The following is a 15,438-nucleotide window of genomic DNA, read 5'->3' as shown; positions in this document are numbered from 1 at the left end:
AGTCAAGTTTAGTCTTAAAGACCCATTTACACCCGACTTGATTGTATCCTTCGGGCAATTTAACGAATTCCCAAACTTCATTTTGTTTCATTGATTTCAGCTCTTCATTCATGGCATTAATCCATTTAATAGAATCATTACTGTGAATTGCTCATGAATATGTAACCGGATCTTTATATATCCCTATATCAAAATCAGATTCTTGTAGATATACCACATAATCATCTGGCATAGCAGATTTTCACTCTCTTTGAGACCATCTTAATGTTATTCTTTGTGGTTCTTCTATAACTTGTTCATTGGTGATAATCTCATTATGGAGTTGTAAGTTCAACAACTGGAGGAATAATTATTTCTTTATAAGTTACGGATAAAGGGAGTTGTACCCTAACTTCTTGAATGATCACATCTTTAAGTGTATGACTCCCACTGATTTCACCATTCTTAATGAATCTGGCATTACCGATTTCCACAATTCTCGTACTATGTGTAAGACAATAAAACCTGTACCCTTTGGATTTTTCAGGATAACTAATAAAGTATCCACTAATTGTTCTAAAATCCAATTTTTTTTCATGTGGATTATAAACTCTAGCTTCCGCTGGGCAACCCCAAACATGCAGGTTCAAAAGGAGTCTTTGGAACTGGCTTACTAGGAACCCTATTCAATACATACATAGTGGTTTTAAGAGCATTCATCCACAATGATATGGGTAATGAGGAATTACTTAACATACTCTTAACCATATCCATTAGGCTATGATTACACCTTTCAGCTACACCATTATGTTGTGGCATACCTGGCATAGTGTATTAAGCACATATGCCAAGCCTTTGAAGGAGTTTAGCAAATCATCCAGGACATTGTCCTGTTTCATCATACCTTCCATAATATTCACCACCTCTATCTGACCTTATGATTTTCACATTTCTATCTATTTGTCTTTCAACCTCAGTAATAAATATGTCAAGAGTGTTAAATGCCTGAGATTTTTCATGTAACAAATAGATATAACCATAACGTGAAAAATCATCAATAAAGGTGATAAAATATTTTTCTCCACTAAAAGATGGAACATCAAAAGGTTCACAAATGTTTGTATGAATAATTTCAAGGAGCTCCTTACTTCTTGTGGCACCTTTGTTTGTGTGTTTGGTTTGTTTCCCTTCAATACAATCCACACACACCAAAATCAGTAAAATCTAGATTTGGAAGAATCCCATTTTTTACCAATCTCTTCAATCTTTCACTAGATATATAACCTATTCTTTTATGCCACAAAAATGATGAATTTTCATTTATCAAGCCACGCTTAGTTCCAACATTATGATACTCAACAAACAAATTATCAAGCTTTAATTTGTACAAACCATCGACAAGAATACCCGAACCAATAAATTGGGATTGCTTGAACAAACTGAAATTTCCATTGCCAAATTTAAAGGAAAAACCATCAAAATCAAGTTTGGATATAGAAATTAAATTACGGGATATTGAAGGAGCATAAAGGGTTTGAAACAAATCCAAATGAAAACCACTATCTAATAATAAACGAAATGTGCCAATGGCTTTAACTGGAACTTTTTCCCTATTCCTTGTGAACAAAAAAGTATTACTTGGATTTGTGGTAGAACCTGAATCAATCCACCACATATTAGAAGGAATTTCAATAAATTTGATTCGAAACATACAAAGCCAAAGGCTTACCCTTCTTTTCGAACCATTGCTTATGCTTAATGCAATCTTTCTAAAAGTGTTCAGGCTTCTTACAGAAATAACACTTATTATTCTTGTGTTCCTTCTTATGAGCAGATTGATCAGATTCTGTCATATAGGACTTTTGATGCCTTTTTTAGACTTATTCCCATATTTTCGTCCAGCTCCTTGAATTGTGAGATGAGCAACACGATTACCTTGCTGCTTTAATCTTGCCTCCTCTTGGACTAACATAATGGCCAATTCATTCACATTCCACTTATCCTTGAAATGGCCCATATTGAGTAGGCAAGGAATTTAGGATAAATTTGACAAGAAAAAACACTCATCCACAGTTATTCCCACGGACTTTAGTCTAGCAGCAAGATTAGTCATCTTAAGAACATGATTATGCTTGGTACGTGTACCATTAAAACGTATGGTTGTAAGATCAAAACGTTCTGCTATGTTTTTCAGATATTCCTTATCACTAAAATATAAGTTTTTTCTTTGAATAGTGGCTTATCCACTAATGGTATTCCACTACCATTCATAATGATATCCCACAACATTCTCTTTATCGCCCACTCATCCATCATTATTATGTTTCTTCTCTTTACATCTCACTTATTCTTCATCTTTATTATCTTCTTACTATTTTAATTAAAAGCATGATTTGGCAAGATTCCTCTACTTGATGGTTAGTAAGGAATTGTGCCTATAAATAGTGAAGGTTGGTCCTCTCTAGCCCATTAAATACAAGTGTATAATTGCCATCATTTATACACATTAAATACAAGTGTATAATTGCCATCATTTATACACATTATAGATACAACACGATTGGATGAGCAACATGATTACCTTGCTACTTTAATCTTGCCTCCTCTTGGACTAACATACTAGCCAATTCATTCACATTCCATTTATCCTTAATAGTGTTATAATGAATTTGAAATGGCCCATACTGAGTAGGCAAGGAAATACACATTATAGATACAACACGATTGGATGAGCAACATGATTACCTTGCTGCTTTAATCTTGCCTCCTCTTAGACTAACATACTAGCCAATTCATTCACATTCCATTTATCCTTAATAGTGTTATAATGAATTTGAAATGGCCCATACTGAGTAGGCAAGGAATTTAGGATAAATTGGACACGAAAAAACTCATCCACAGTCATTCCCAAGGACTTTAGTCTAGCAGCAAGATTAGTCACCTCAAGAACATGATTATGCTTGGTACGCGTACCATCAAAACGTATGGTCGTAAGATCAACCATTAATTTTCTTGCAAGAGATTTATCTGCAGTACGAAATCGTTCTGCTATGTTTTTCAAATATTCCTTAGCACTAAAATGTAAGTTTTTTCTTTGAATAGTAGCTCATCCACTAATGGTATTCCACTACCATTCATAATGATATCCCACAACATTCTCTTTGTCGCCCACTCATCCATCATTATTATGTTTCTTCTCTTTACATCTCACTTAGTCTTCATCTTTATTATCTTCTTACTATTTTAATTAAAAGCATGATTTGACAAGATTCCTCTACTTGATGGTTAGTAAAGAATTGTGCCTATAAATAGTGAAGGTTGGTCCTCTCTTCAGCCCATTAAATACAAGTGTATAATTGCCATCATTTATACACATTAAATACAAGTGTATAATTGCCATCATTTATACACATTATAGATACAACACATAAGTGAGTAAAGTGTGTAGGTTGGATTATTGATTAATCCAAGAGGTGATTATTGTTCGTTCGATATCTCAACATTTCCGCACATATGGATCAAGGTATTTATGACTATACATTATTTATGTCATTGTATTTTTAAATATAATAATGGATTTTTGATAAGTTCTTTAGCTCGTGTGTAGGGGATAAATTTTAATGAAAGGCGTTCTGCGTTCATTTATTCACAATCTGAAGTACAAAAGTAAGCAGGCTTAGCTTGTGTATAGACATTGCTGTTACAAATTGAGTATTACCATTTAGATTCTACAGTACGTGCATATTGACGTGCACCAAATTCTAACCGTGGGTTACTTATAGGGATTATCAAGAGAAACAAACTTAGCAACCTTCTCCGGAGATTTCTACAAGCTCATTGTATCCTCCAGGCTCCATCTGTTGTTAATTCACCAAGTTCTTCTTGTCCCTCAGCATGATATTATACTTTCTTCTTGATGTTTTTCTTATTGAAATTTTGTTATCACCATAAGGTTCTTGATGACATCATTCATTTTCTTTGCCCCTGTTGAAGGATTTATTTAAGCTTTTAGAGTAGATGGTTTTTAACATGGTATCAGAGCCAAAGAGCTCGAGTTCAAACCTCACCGTCATCCTGATAATTAAAATTGAAAAACATGTGTTGGACCTAAAGAAGGTCACACGTGAAGGGGCATGTTAGAGGATATATATATTGAAGTCACTCCCTCTCTGACAACTTAAGCTTTTAGAGTAGATGATAGTTAACAACCCCAATTTACTTATTGTTTCCCATTTTATTCCACTTCGAGTGGTTGTAAACTTTGTATATTTTGCCACTATCTATTGTCAGATCGCTTGATGTCAACTAGCTCATATCCATCCATTTCTGTTTATCCTTTTTTCCTTTACTCGCTGCTGTTTCTGATATTTTCTCCCCTTCTTTGTTTGATTACGTTAGGTAAGAGATGGATTTCAAAAGGACTCTGCTGAGTTCTTAGCTAATTTGTTTCTGATATGTTATTTTCCTTTTTATATTGACACATGCACACACGGATAATACACATGCACACACGGATATATATTATCAAGTCTCACAGGCTGTTGAACCATATATAAGGTATGGTTCTAAATAATAGCTTTCTGCAGTAGAAAATGTGGAGAAATAACCCCGCATACTGGAGCCAAGGAATCAGGTAAGATTTTTAAGTTGTCTTTCATGTCCTCTACCTGATCCATTAAAGTGCATTGTAAAATGTTCTCTTTTTGCTTCCTTTACTCCCTAGTGTCCTTCCTTCATAGGCTTGAAGGTAATATAATAATGACAAGAGAAACAATTACTGCCACTACTACTACTGTTGTGGTTAGTCCTAATTACAGAAAACTTGGCTCTGTTTACCTTTATTGTTTCTTTTTATTTATTTATTTTGCTATTTTGAAAGTTTTATGTACTATTTTGAATGACTATCATATTTTATACAGCCAATAGTTACATAACATTCTCACTAAAAAAGGCTAAAACTCTAGCTATTTATATACCCTTGTGCTTCAAAATTTTGAACACTACCATTTCAGAACACTGATAATAAATTTGCAGTGAACTTTATATCTTCTCACAATCATTAATAGGAGAAAAAATAGCACAATCTTAACTTATACCAGATACCCTTTGTTCAATACTCATCAACGTTTTGTCTGTGAAAAAGGTTATTAGTCTTTGATTCTTACCAATAATGCAGTGTTGGATGAAATAAAATCCAATGGCCCTAATAATCCATTTTAAAGTTCTCTCTTGTTAGACACCTTTGTGCTAAGTTGCCAAACATCTACATCCTTTATTTTTCAAAAAGCTACATTGTTGGGAAGTTCCAGTGATTTGGAAACAGAAGGGAGTTCTACCGTTTTCAGTGAAGGAAGAATTAATTGAACAAGCTAGGGTCTTTTTCTTATCGAATATGTCTTACAAGTGTTGATAATTCTTTTTTCTATGTAGTTAGAATAACTTCGGTTTCTGTTATAGTATGAGGTATTTTAAGATCTATAGTAACTCAGATTTCGCATTGCTTAGTTCTCTTGAAATTTTATTTTATTTATTTTATATATATATATATATATATATATATTTTTTTTTTTTTCTTTATTTTGCATTGGTGGTGTCTGCCCACCTGAGCAAAGTTGACATCAGCCAAATTTACATGAGCCGAGTTTGAACATGCTTATTAAGGGTTGCCACAAGTTCAAGCTGAGCTTGAGTACTCCTAACCTGTTTGAGCCAAGCCTGAACAGCCAACTAATAGGCTCGTCTCGGCTCAGCTAATATTTTTTTATTTTAACCAGCTCAGCTTATTCACTTGGAGCCTATTCATAGAATCTTTGCATATGAGGTATAATAGGCTCATTTCGAGGCAATATTGCGTTTTGAACACTTGAGCTATTTTTTTTTTTTGGTATTGTACCCCTTCTCTACTTGTCAAATCAGATAATTTCTTTAATTTTTTTCCTTACTTTCAATTGTAATTTTCTCCTGTGCCGCTGTTTTTCTTCTTTCTGGATGAGCAACTAATTGCATTCACTAAATTAATCTTCATGAAGAAAATTTTCCAAGGTCTCACAGAGACTGTTAGGTCATGAAAGAAAATTTTCCAAGGTCTCACAAAGACTGGGGTCATGAAAGAGGGAAACGCGCCTTTAATGAAATTTTACTTGTCACACACAAAAAAAAATAAATCTCTTATGAAATTGTGTACCATGTGTTTGGGCCTACTATAAAGTGTAAAAAATAGAAGGTTAAGGACAGTTGCCCTTTGAAATTCTAATGAAATTGTTATAGTGTCACCGTTAGCGTCTTTTGTTTTTTGGGGAGCGCTCCCTCTCAAGTGCGCCTTTAATGAAATTTTACTTGTCAGAGAAAGAGAAAAAAAAAAAAAAAAAAAAGAAGAGAGAAAAGGAAAAAAAAAAGAAAGAATCTCTTATGAAATTGTGTACCATGTGTTTGGGCCTACTATAAAGTGTTAAAAATAGAAGGTTAGGGACAGCAACATTTGATATGTTGCCATGACAGGAGGTTCACACAAATATACATTAAGAAGAAGACAAAAACAAGTGAAATCTAGCTTAAGCTGTTGTAGTACAATAATGCTTAAAAGTTCTACCATGGCTTCCAAAATATCCAACATTGCATCCAAAAAGTGTGCATATATTGTCTTTCTTCGTATCACACTTTGCTTATTTTACCTGCTGTACATCGAGCATGGTCGCTTAAGGAGCTTATTGACCCTGTCATCTGGGCTAGGGCATCAACCATGAATTTCTTTGTATTTTATATTACATAAACATGTTGATTTTAATTTTCAAAATATCAGATTTTTCTATAATTTTCTGTATTTTTTTTTTTTTTAAGTGGTAGTGACAATTACAGCTACAGTTATTTATTGTTGCAATTGTGGTGAAAGAAGAAATTGTAGTCTAAAGTGAGAGTTCCATTGTACAAACAAAATCCGTAAATGAAATAGGATGGCGATAAAAAAAAGTTGAAATAAAAGACCTAGGAATGAGCAAGGAACATTTTTATCCCTAACGACTAATATATTGTCTTTCTTTGTGTCACACTTTGCTTATTTCACCTACTGTACATCAAGCATAGTCCCTTAAGCAGCTTCTTGGCCCTGTCATCAGGGCTAGGGCATCAACCATGAATTTCTTTGTATTTTGTATTAGATAAACATGTTGATTTTAATTTTCAAAATATCAGATTTTTCTATAATTTTCTGTAATTTTTCATTTTTATTTTTTTAAGTGGTATTGACAATTACAGCTGCAGTTATTTATTGTTGCAATTGTGGAGAAAGAAGAAATTGTAGTCTAAAGCGAGAGTTCCAGTGTTCAAAAAAATCAGTAAATGAAATAGGATGGCGATAAAAAAAATTGAAATAAAAGACCTAGGAATGAGCAAGGAACATTTTTAGCCCTAACGACTAATGAACCTACAGACGGGGGCTCTTTTGGGGACTAGCCCATTTCCCACTACTCAATAGGTTAATTCCTCCTCACTCATAGTTGAGTGAGCCAGTGACATTTTGTACCCAGAACAAATGCGCTTCCAAGCTGCACCACATTCCTTCAATTGGCATTTCTCATTTTGATGGTTTAAATTTTCTATTTTAGTAATTTCAAAAATAAATTGTACCAATGCATTATACACTATAAAATTTTGTTTTGTAACTTGTAATTTCTACACTTATTACATAAATTTAATTTTGTGGATTATTATTATTAAGATCAGACAACTACAAAAGCTCATGGAAAACCTTAGAAAGTTATAATTTTTTTTTTTTTTTTTTTAATTGTTTATGCATTTATAATATACTATAACCATAATCATTTACTGAAGTCATAAGTTAAGTGAAAGCTAGAAATTAGTATGTTTTTACCGCCATAGCTAAGTGAAAGCTAGAAATTAATCATAAGTTAAGTGAAAGCTAGAAATTAGTATGTTTTTACCGCCATAGTGGCTTAAAATACAATCTATAGATTTAGGGGGAAAAAAAATACAATCTATATTCATGAAAATCCAGTAAAAATCATTATGGACCCATAGTTATTAGATTCTAGAGTTAAAATTCCATATTGGCTTGATTGGGCCACGGTGTGTTAGATTGAAAAACTTTCACGACCATGGTTTCTGATACGTTGTGTATGCCTGCTTTACTATGTCTGTTACACTGCGACTGTGTGCTGTATATGCAATTTGAAACCTTGGTTATATGTACTGAGCAATGTTATTAAAGTTGTCAGACATATTTCATTGAAAAACTGATGAGACTGCATTTTGGCACATGACATGCTAGTCTCTGTGCTCACGTTGCCGGACATGTTTGAGGAGCAAAGAAGCATTCTAATCTGGTTGCGAATCTTTTCCAGCAGAGCAAAGAGACGAAGGTATGCGGTAGTATATTAAAATTTGAATTTTGCTTTTCGCTTTTTCCCCTTTGTAAAATGTATGGTTAGGATTTTGTTTGTTTATCAATGAAAATAGTTGAGTTTTGCTGAACTTATTGTCTGATGTACGATGGCGGTTGATAATATTGGGTTTGCACATTCACATAAAAAGGTTTGCCTATGCTACGTAAATTATTATTAATATTGAAGCTAATATAAAATGTTTGATATGGTAGGATATCTGTATTGTTGTATCTACTGTACAAATATCTTTTTTTCAATGTTTTGTACAAATATCTTACTTTAGAAGTCCTTCTCTGTATTGTCGTACCTACTGTATAAATATATATATTTTTTTTAGGCAAGTGTATTGTACAAATATCTCACTTTAAAGTCCAGGGATGTAAACCATGCTCATCACTGTATACTCTATTTGGTTTATGGTCCCATTATGATTCAGTTAGCCTTTGTTTCTGTTTGACCAGATGAAACCAGCCATTCTAATAAATTGGACCTCCTGTTCTCCATCAATAGTAAAACAGTTGAAATATGCAATGCCAGAGTAATCCAAATTTACCTGACTGTAAGACTAGAAAAATTTGCATATGTTGTGTGCTCTGTTGATGTGCAAACTTCACCAAATGTGTCCTGCTTCCTTAACTCAGTATTAATTCTTAAAAAATATTCAAGCACATGATTGCTGGTATAGGTGAAATTTAGTGAAAGCTTTGTCTATTGGATAAGAGATATTTAAAGTGTGTTAAAATTTTAATACAATTGGCTTCTGAAATATGGTGGTTGGACTTGTAGGATCTTTGACCTCTTTTTCCGATGTGGCATAATGTATGAATTTTAGTAATTGCTCAAGTGATGCTTATTGTAATTTCTAGTTTATTACCAGCTATAAATTGTGGCATAATGTATGAATTATTACCATCTTTTTCCGATATGGCATAATGTATGAATTTTAGTAAATGCTCAAGTGATGCTTATTGTAATTTCTAGTTTATTACTAGCTATAAATTGTGGAACATCATTCAATATTCGGCATTGTGACACTGTAATAAGAAGTGTTGCCAGATGAGGGTGCTTTTGTTGCAATGAAAGAGAGTCTGGGCTTCTCTCAAACCAGTATTGGTCATGTTGTCACCAGGTGAGCTGGAGGACAGTAGTTGCGCATGGAGACATGTAAATTATGTAATAACATTGATGTTGCGTGGCTTGTGCCACATATCCTTTTGTCATCATTGTTGGATTTGTATGTTGGAGTTTGAGTGGTACTCGAAATATTTTTTGGAGCAGATTAAATGTTTCCTTTTGTGATGGTACTGATTATCTAACTAGAGTAAATTCTTACACTTAAGTGAAGTTATAGGTGGTACTATCACATTCTTTGATTCTAGTCTTTTTGCACACTACTCATTCTTGCTTGCTTACTGCGATATACATTAAAGTAGGGGAATCATAAACCAAAAAATTCAACTCTCTTTTGCAGGCCCTAACTCATTTTTCTTGGATGTTGCATAATTTGTTGATTCAGGTGATGTTGTGTCCGTAAGTATTTACCATTGGAGTGTGTTGTAAGTTGTTTTCTTCCTGATTGTTAAGTTTCAAAGGCCAAAAAAATTGTCAAACAAGCATCATATCTAGAAAATGCAGGTAAATTTAATTTCCGAGCACCATGATTGGATGTCTTTTGTTAGAGATTGAGTTTTGGTTGATGATGAGGTGCTTAAAAATCTATATAATTTGTGTGTGCTCTGAATGGGGAAAAAAAAAACTTTCTGCCAATGTTTAGTGGAAACAGGGAAAAAGAATTAGTGGAGAGAAGCCACAAAAGTTTAACTAATTAGAGTTCTACTGTGCCACAAATCCTAGATTGAAGAGTGATGAGTGATGGAACAACCAACCACCACTGCAATTCAACCTAAACACCCATACAAGGTTAGAAAATTAGAGATATTTTAGCTAGTTTGCTCCGAATGGTTCTGATTTTGTGAGTTGTGATCACTGCAGGGCTAAAAAGGGCAAATAACACAACCCACAAGGGGAGGTCAATTAACTCCACTTTTTGTCTCTCTGCAGAACAATGTCAGAAGTTTGCAGCAGTATTTAAACACCCTGGTACCGTATTTGTGAATACATACATGTAAGCCATTGGAGGGAAGCTTCATTCATTGCAACTGGTGGAAGAGAGTCAGTGATTGCCATTTAATACAAGGCGTTATATTTTATGTGGCGAAGGGCAGTTTTGACTTTTTAGTGCAAGTGTGCAACTAGCCAAAAGTGGTGTCGATCTTTACTTAAAACCAAGTTATCCTTCTATGCAAACCTTGGTTATCAATATTGATATTAACTGAGGGGTATTACATGAAATTATTAACTAATGTATGATTGTACTTGTTTAATCACGAAATAGTGGGTCCAGGTATTCTCAAGTGTTAGCATAAAAATCTTAAAAGGTCAAAAAATGTTAATTATAGTTTTGAGAGCATTAAAACCAGAAGTCATTAGAAGGTGGTTAAATGTTTTGCCATTTAGATGATACTTTTCTAATCCTCATGTACTCCATTCTCTTTTTATTGTGTGTTTGACAGGTTAAATTGGCAAAGCTGACTCAGGCCACTCGGCTCAAAAATCATTCCTCTCGTGACATACTTGTTAGACATTTTAATTACAAGAATTTTTTATGACATTGTTACACTTGCGCTGTAGCGAAATCTTGTAATTAAATGGGTAAGGTCTGAATGTCTGATGCTACATTGTATCACCTGATTTATTTATTTTTATAAAGTCCCGTTTAATCTCCCTCATGTTGGTGCAGACATGCTTCAATAGACCATAGAATACAAGAAGTGCTCATCTACAACAAAATTAGTCACACAGAATGAGATGAGACATTTACTGCTGCGGGCACACTCTTAAATAAATAGTTATGCCCCTATTATGTCTTTGTTATGCTCCATGAAGTAAATGGCTAATTAAATATATATTTATAATTATATATATATATATATATATATATATTTATGGCTAAATATATATTTTGTATGCACAATATCTATTTAGATAATGGGACAGGAAAACAAATAGAGGCAGCTATCAGCATAGCTCTCCAAAAAGATGGACCTAGCTTGTAAAAAATATTTATAATGTATTTTGTTTTACATATGTAACATGAGAATGCAACATGTGACATTTTTAAAGTGACATGTTGTAATGTTGCGTCTTCAAAACAAATGTGCTGAATTAGTGTTGTATTGTCAAAGTAATATTTTCGAAATAATGGTGTTGTATATGCACTAAAAAGCTTTTGTATTAGAGATGATTCTCTTTCCAAAATATGATGGTAATTAAGGATTCTGTTTCCCAAAAGATGGTAATTAACTGTAAATTCGTTAAAAGTAGTGCCTTAAAACCATTTTAGCATTTGATTGAGCTCGTTGCAGTTAAATATACATGTGTTGTACGTTGTTAAAACTACAGTGCCATATATACATATTTGGCACTGTCTACCTAAAATGTGGCAATAGGTATGAGAGACAATTTCTTTGAAGTCACGCAATTTTTTGTTACCTTAAGCAGAATGTGAATTGCTGCTGGAAACAGCTAGCTTTTCCTTGAGCTCTCCTAAAGTACGTGTCTTTAACTAAGTCCTTTGTCACCTTTCTAAAACCAACTCCCAAGCATGAACAAATTTTAAAGTACTTTTAATCTAACAACAATAGGACAGATACATTCATATATATATATATATATATATCAGTGCCTTTAAGGGTGCCAAACAGGCCTTAACCTGGAAATGTGCAACTTTAGTACATCACCACTTAGCTAGCAGTTATTGCCCCTTAACCATTAATGTAAGAGCTCTTCTCCCCTTTAAATTCTCCCCACCTGCCCTGCACTTTCTTCATTCACTCACTTACCTCTCTCTCTCTTTTGTGGTGAGTTTCACTGTTGGAACAAGGGGGAAAGAAATGGGGTTTCCAAGTTGTGTAATGGGTTCCATTGTTGTTGTTGCTATGTTTCTCTCGGTGGCTCATGGGGACCCTCTTGTTCCTGCACTTTGTATATTTGGGGACTCAGTAGTTGATGCGGGAAACAACAATAACCTCAATACACTAGTAAAGGCCAACTTCCCTCCTTATGGAAGAGACTTTGTCACCCACAAACCTACCGGGAGGTTCTGCAATGGAAAGCTAGCCACAGACTTCACTGGTAATTCTATTTCTCAAGAACCCAGTACCTCTCTCTCTCTGTGTTCATATATATATATATATATATATATATATATATATATATGTATGTATGTTGATTCATGTTTATTGTTTTGTTTACGCACAGCTGAGTACCTTGGGTTCACTTCATATCCACCACCTTACCTAAGCCAAGATGCCAAAGGGAACAGCCTCTTGACTGGTGTCAATTTTGCCTCTGCTGCTTCTGGTTATTATGACAGGACAGCTCAGTTATATGTAAAGAATGCCATGAACTCTCCTCTCTCTCTCTCTCTCTATATATATAAATACACACACACACACACACACACTTATATATGTGGTTAAGTATATATATATAGACTAATATTGGTGTCCATGTATGTATGTAGCGGTCCATTTCATTGAGCCAGCAGGTAGCATACTACAAGGAGTACCAAAGCAAAGTTGTAAGGATGGTAGGGAGAGACAGAGCGAATGCCATATTCTCAGGTGCAATCCACCTTCTGAGTGCAGGCAGCAGCGACTTCATTCAGAACTACTACATCAATCCATTTCTCAACAGAGCCTACTCTCCTGATCAGTTCTCAGACATTCTCATCAGATCCTATACTACTTTTGTTCAGGTCTCTTACTCTCTCTCAAATACTCTCGTGCTTCACTACAACCACTTACAAAATGATATCTACATATAAATTAGTATATAATATGATACACATATATAAATATTATATATAAATATATAAGATGATATACTTAATATACATCTGCATAGGACTGTTCGCCTGCTCATTGGTGCATGTGCAAAGAATTTATGAATTAATTAAAACATAAACTACTTTTTTAACTATCCAATGAAATTTGACGATTAATACTTGAGGTGTGCATGCATTTTCCTGCACACCAAAGAACAATTAAACATTTATGTACATCTGCGTTTATAGCATCTATCCGCTATCTAGTAGTATGTGTGTATACATGTAATGTGTTGTTGCTACTTTGTTAATGAAAGGATATATTTCATAAGTATGTTTGAAATGAACAACATTACTTTGTGACAGAATCTGTATGGACTGGGAGTAAGGAAGATAGGAGTGACAAACCTACCACCAACTGGATGTTTGCCAGCAGCCATCACCCTATTTGGCTCAGGAATCAACCAATGCGTTCCGAGACTGAACGGAGATGCCTTCTCCTTCAACAACAAACTAAATAGCACATCTCAGGATCTTGTAAGCAAGCTCCCTGGTCTCAAGCTTGTGGTCTTCGACATCTACCAGCCTCTCATGGACATGATCACTAAGCCCACTGACAATGGTAATTAATCATCTTTATTTATTTTCCACAACTAAAACCAATATATGAACATGTCATGAAACTATAGTTGCAGCATCCAAACTAAGAATTTAAAGGAACCTGCCAATTATTGAATTGACCGGGTGATGATAAAGACTATTTTTTGGAAAATCTAATGCCTTAAGAGTACTTTAAAGCTAATCTTACCCAAATAAATAAAAAATAAACCAAAATTCAAGTCCAAGCATTTAAACATATTGATTAAAACTGTGTGGTGGTGGAACAAATTGACAGGGTTCTTTGAATCAAGGAGGGCTTGCTGTGGGACGGGTACGATAGAAACATCTCTGCTTTGCAATTCCAGGTCTATAGGAACATGCTCCAATGCTACAGAGTATGTGTTCTGGGATGGTTTCCATCCCTCGGAAGCTGCTAACCAAGTCCTGGCACAGGATCTCCTTGAACAGGGATTCGACCTCATCTCTTAAACAAATATATATATATATATATATGCCCATCACACTTGAAACTATTCTCTACTTTTCACTTGTGTCTTCTACTTACATTTGTAGATCTTGTTAGAAATACATAGATTATCTGGGTGGCTTTAGTTTTTCTAAGAATTTAGGTTCTTCAAGTTTTAATTATATGCGTGTGTAAACCTCCTTAGCTCGGTACACAGAATCAGATGATCTATGTTGCTTTCATTTAATAAAACTTATCATGTTAAGCCTCGTATCAATAAAAAATAAAACTTATGGCTGCACTGTATAAGAATAGTTAATTTTGTTGCTTATATGTGTGTGTGTATTATATATACTGAAGCAAATGTTCTATTGAATGCAAACTATGACATGGTAATTGGATCATGTTTATACTTGGAAATCTTGTGATTTGTGTCTTAATATGCCTCCGTGATATCATATGACAAGGCCTCACACGTTTCAATTCCAATTCACTGGAATATTAATTATATTATATTTTTTGTCCCTAAATTCAAGTGTAATTTCAAGCTCATTATAACAAAATAGTGTTTAATTCTGGACCCCTCTGAATAAATCATTAAATTTTAGCAATTTGGGCCTATTTTCATTCACTTTGCACTTTTTTCTTAAGAGACTTTAAAGATGCCGGAAACATAATATTATATTATTCGAAATATTTTGAAAGCACGGATTTTGTGCACCAAGAACGCCACTATTTTGATACAAATCCCACAAAACCCATAAAACAAAACAAACTTAGTCCCTGTTTGGGAAGTGTCAGCTCCAAGTTCCAACTTGGGTTTTGTTCTTCCAAAGAAACATTGTGAGAAAGTGGGCTTGAAACCATGATCTCCAAAAAGGCCCGTTGCATATAATGTTTGGGCTCCAAGGCCTGTGGTCCATAAACAAAAAATATGCAGTATATGGTAGCTTTAGTTTCTCGAGTGCTCAACATGGCTTAGCCCATCCACCATTTTTGATACATCAAGAATTCTAGCCCACTTAACTGGTTATGAAAAATAAGCTAGTCATAAATATTTATTAATTATTGTTAAGAAGTATACTCACGCGTTTTTTATTATAAAA

At 34.1% G+C, this 15,438-nt stretch overlaps 1 protein-coding gene and 1 long non-coding RNA gene across 3 annotated transcripts; both read left to right on the top strand.

Annotated features, from left to right (window-relative positions):
* Positions 1-4,412: 4,412 nt before the first annotated feature.
* LOC132293348 (uncharacterized) lies at positions 4,413-11,238 on the top strand. Of its 2 annotated transcripts, none has more exons than XR_009477823.1 (3): positions 4,413-4,612; positions 8,264-10,298; positions 10,371-11,238. It is a non-coding gene; the product is annotated as an uncharacterized LOC132293348 (long non-coding RNA). The 2 variants fall into 2 exon arrangements; XR_009477824.1 differs by having other exon boundaries at positions 8,264-8,354; positions 9,850-11,229.
* A 1,083-nt stretch (positions 11,239-12,321) lies between these two features.
* Positions 12,322-14,538, top strand: LOC132293346 (GDSL esterase/lipase At5g03820-like). Its single transcript, XM_059790791.1, has 5 exons — positions 12,322-12,572; positions 12,699-12,829; positions 12,964-13,197; positions 13,633-13,888; positions 14,162-14,538. Exons 1-5 carry the CDS (start codon positions 12,332-12,334, stop codon positions 14,353-14,355), a joined length of 1,056 nt encoding a protein of 351 aa, XP_059646774.1. The 5' UTR covers positions 12,322-12,331; the 3' UTR covers positions 14,356-14,538.
* Positions 14,539-15,438: the final 900 nt, after the last annotated feature.

This window comes from Cornus florida, unplaced genomic scaffold (genome assembly GCF_030987335.1).
Source record: "Cornus florida cultivar Cherokee Brave unplaced genomic scaffold, ASM3098733v1 CherokeeBrave_3.0.0_Hap2_Chr02, whole genome shotgun sequence".
Lineage (NCBI taxonomy): Eukaryota > Viridiplantae > Streptophyta > Magnoliopsida > Cornales > Cornaceae > Cornus > Cornus florida.
Note: the sequence above shows the minus strand (reverse complement) of the source record. Positions and strands in the feature narration are given on the sequence as shown.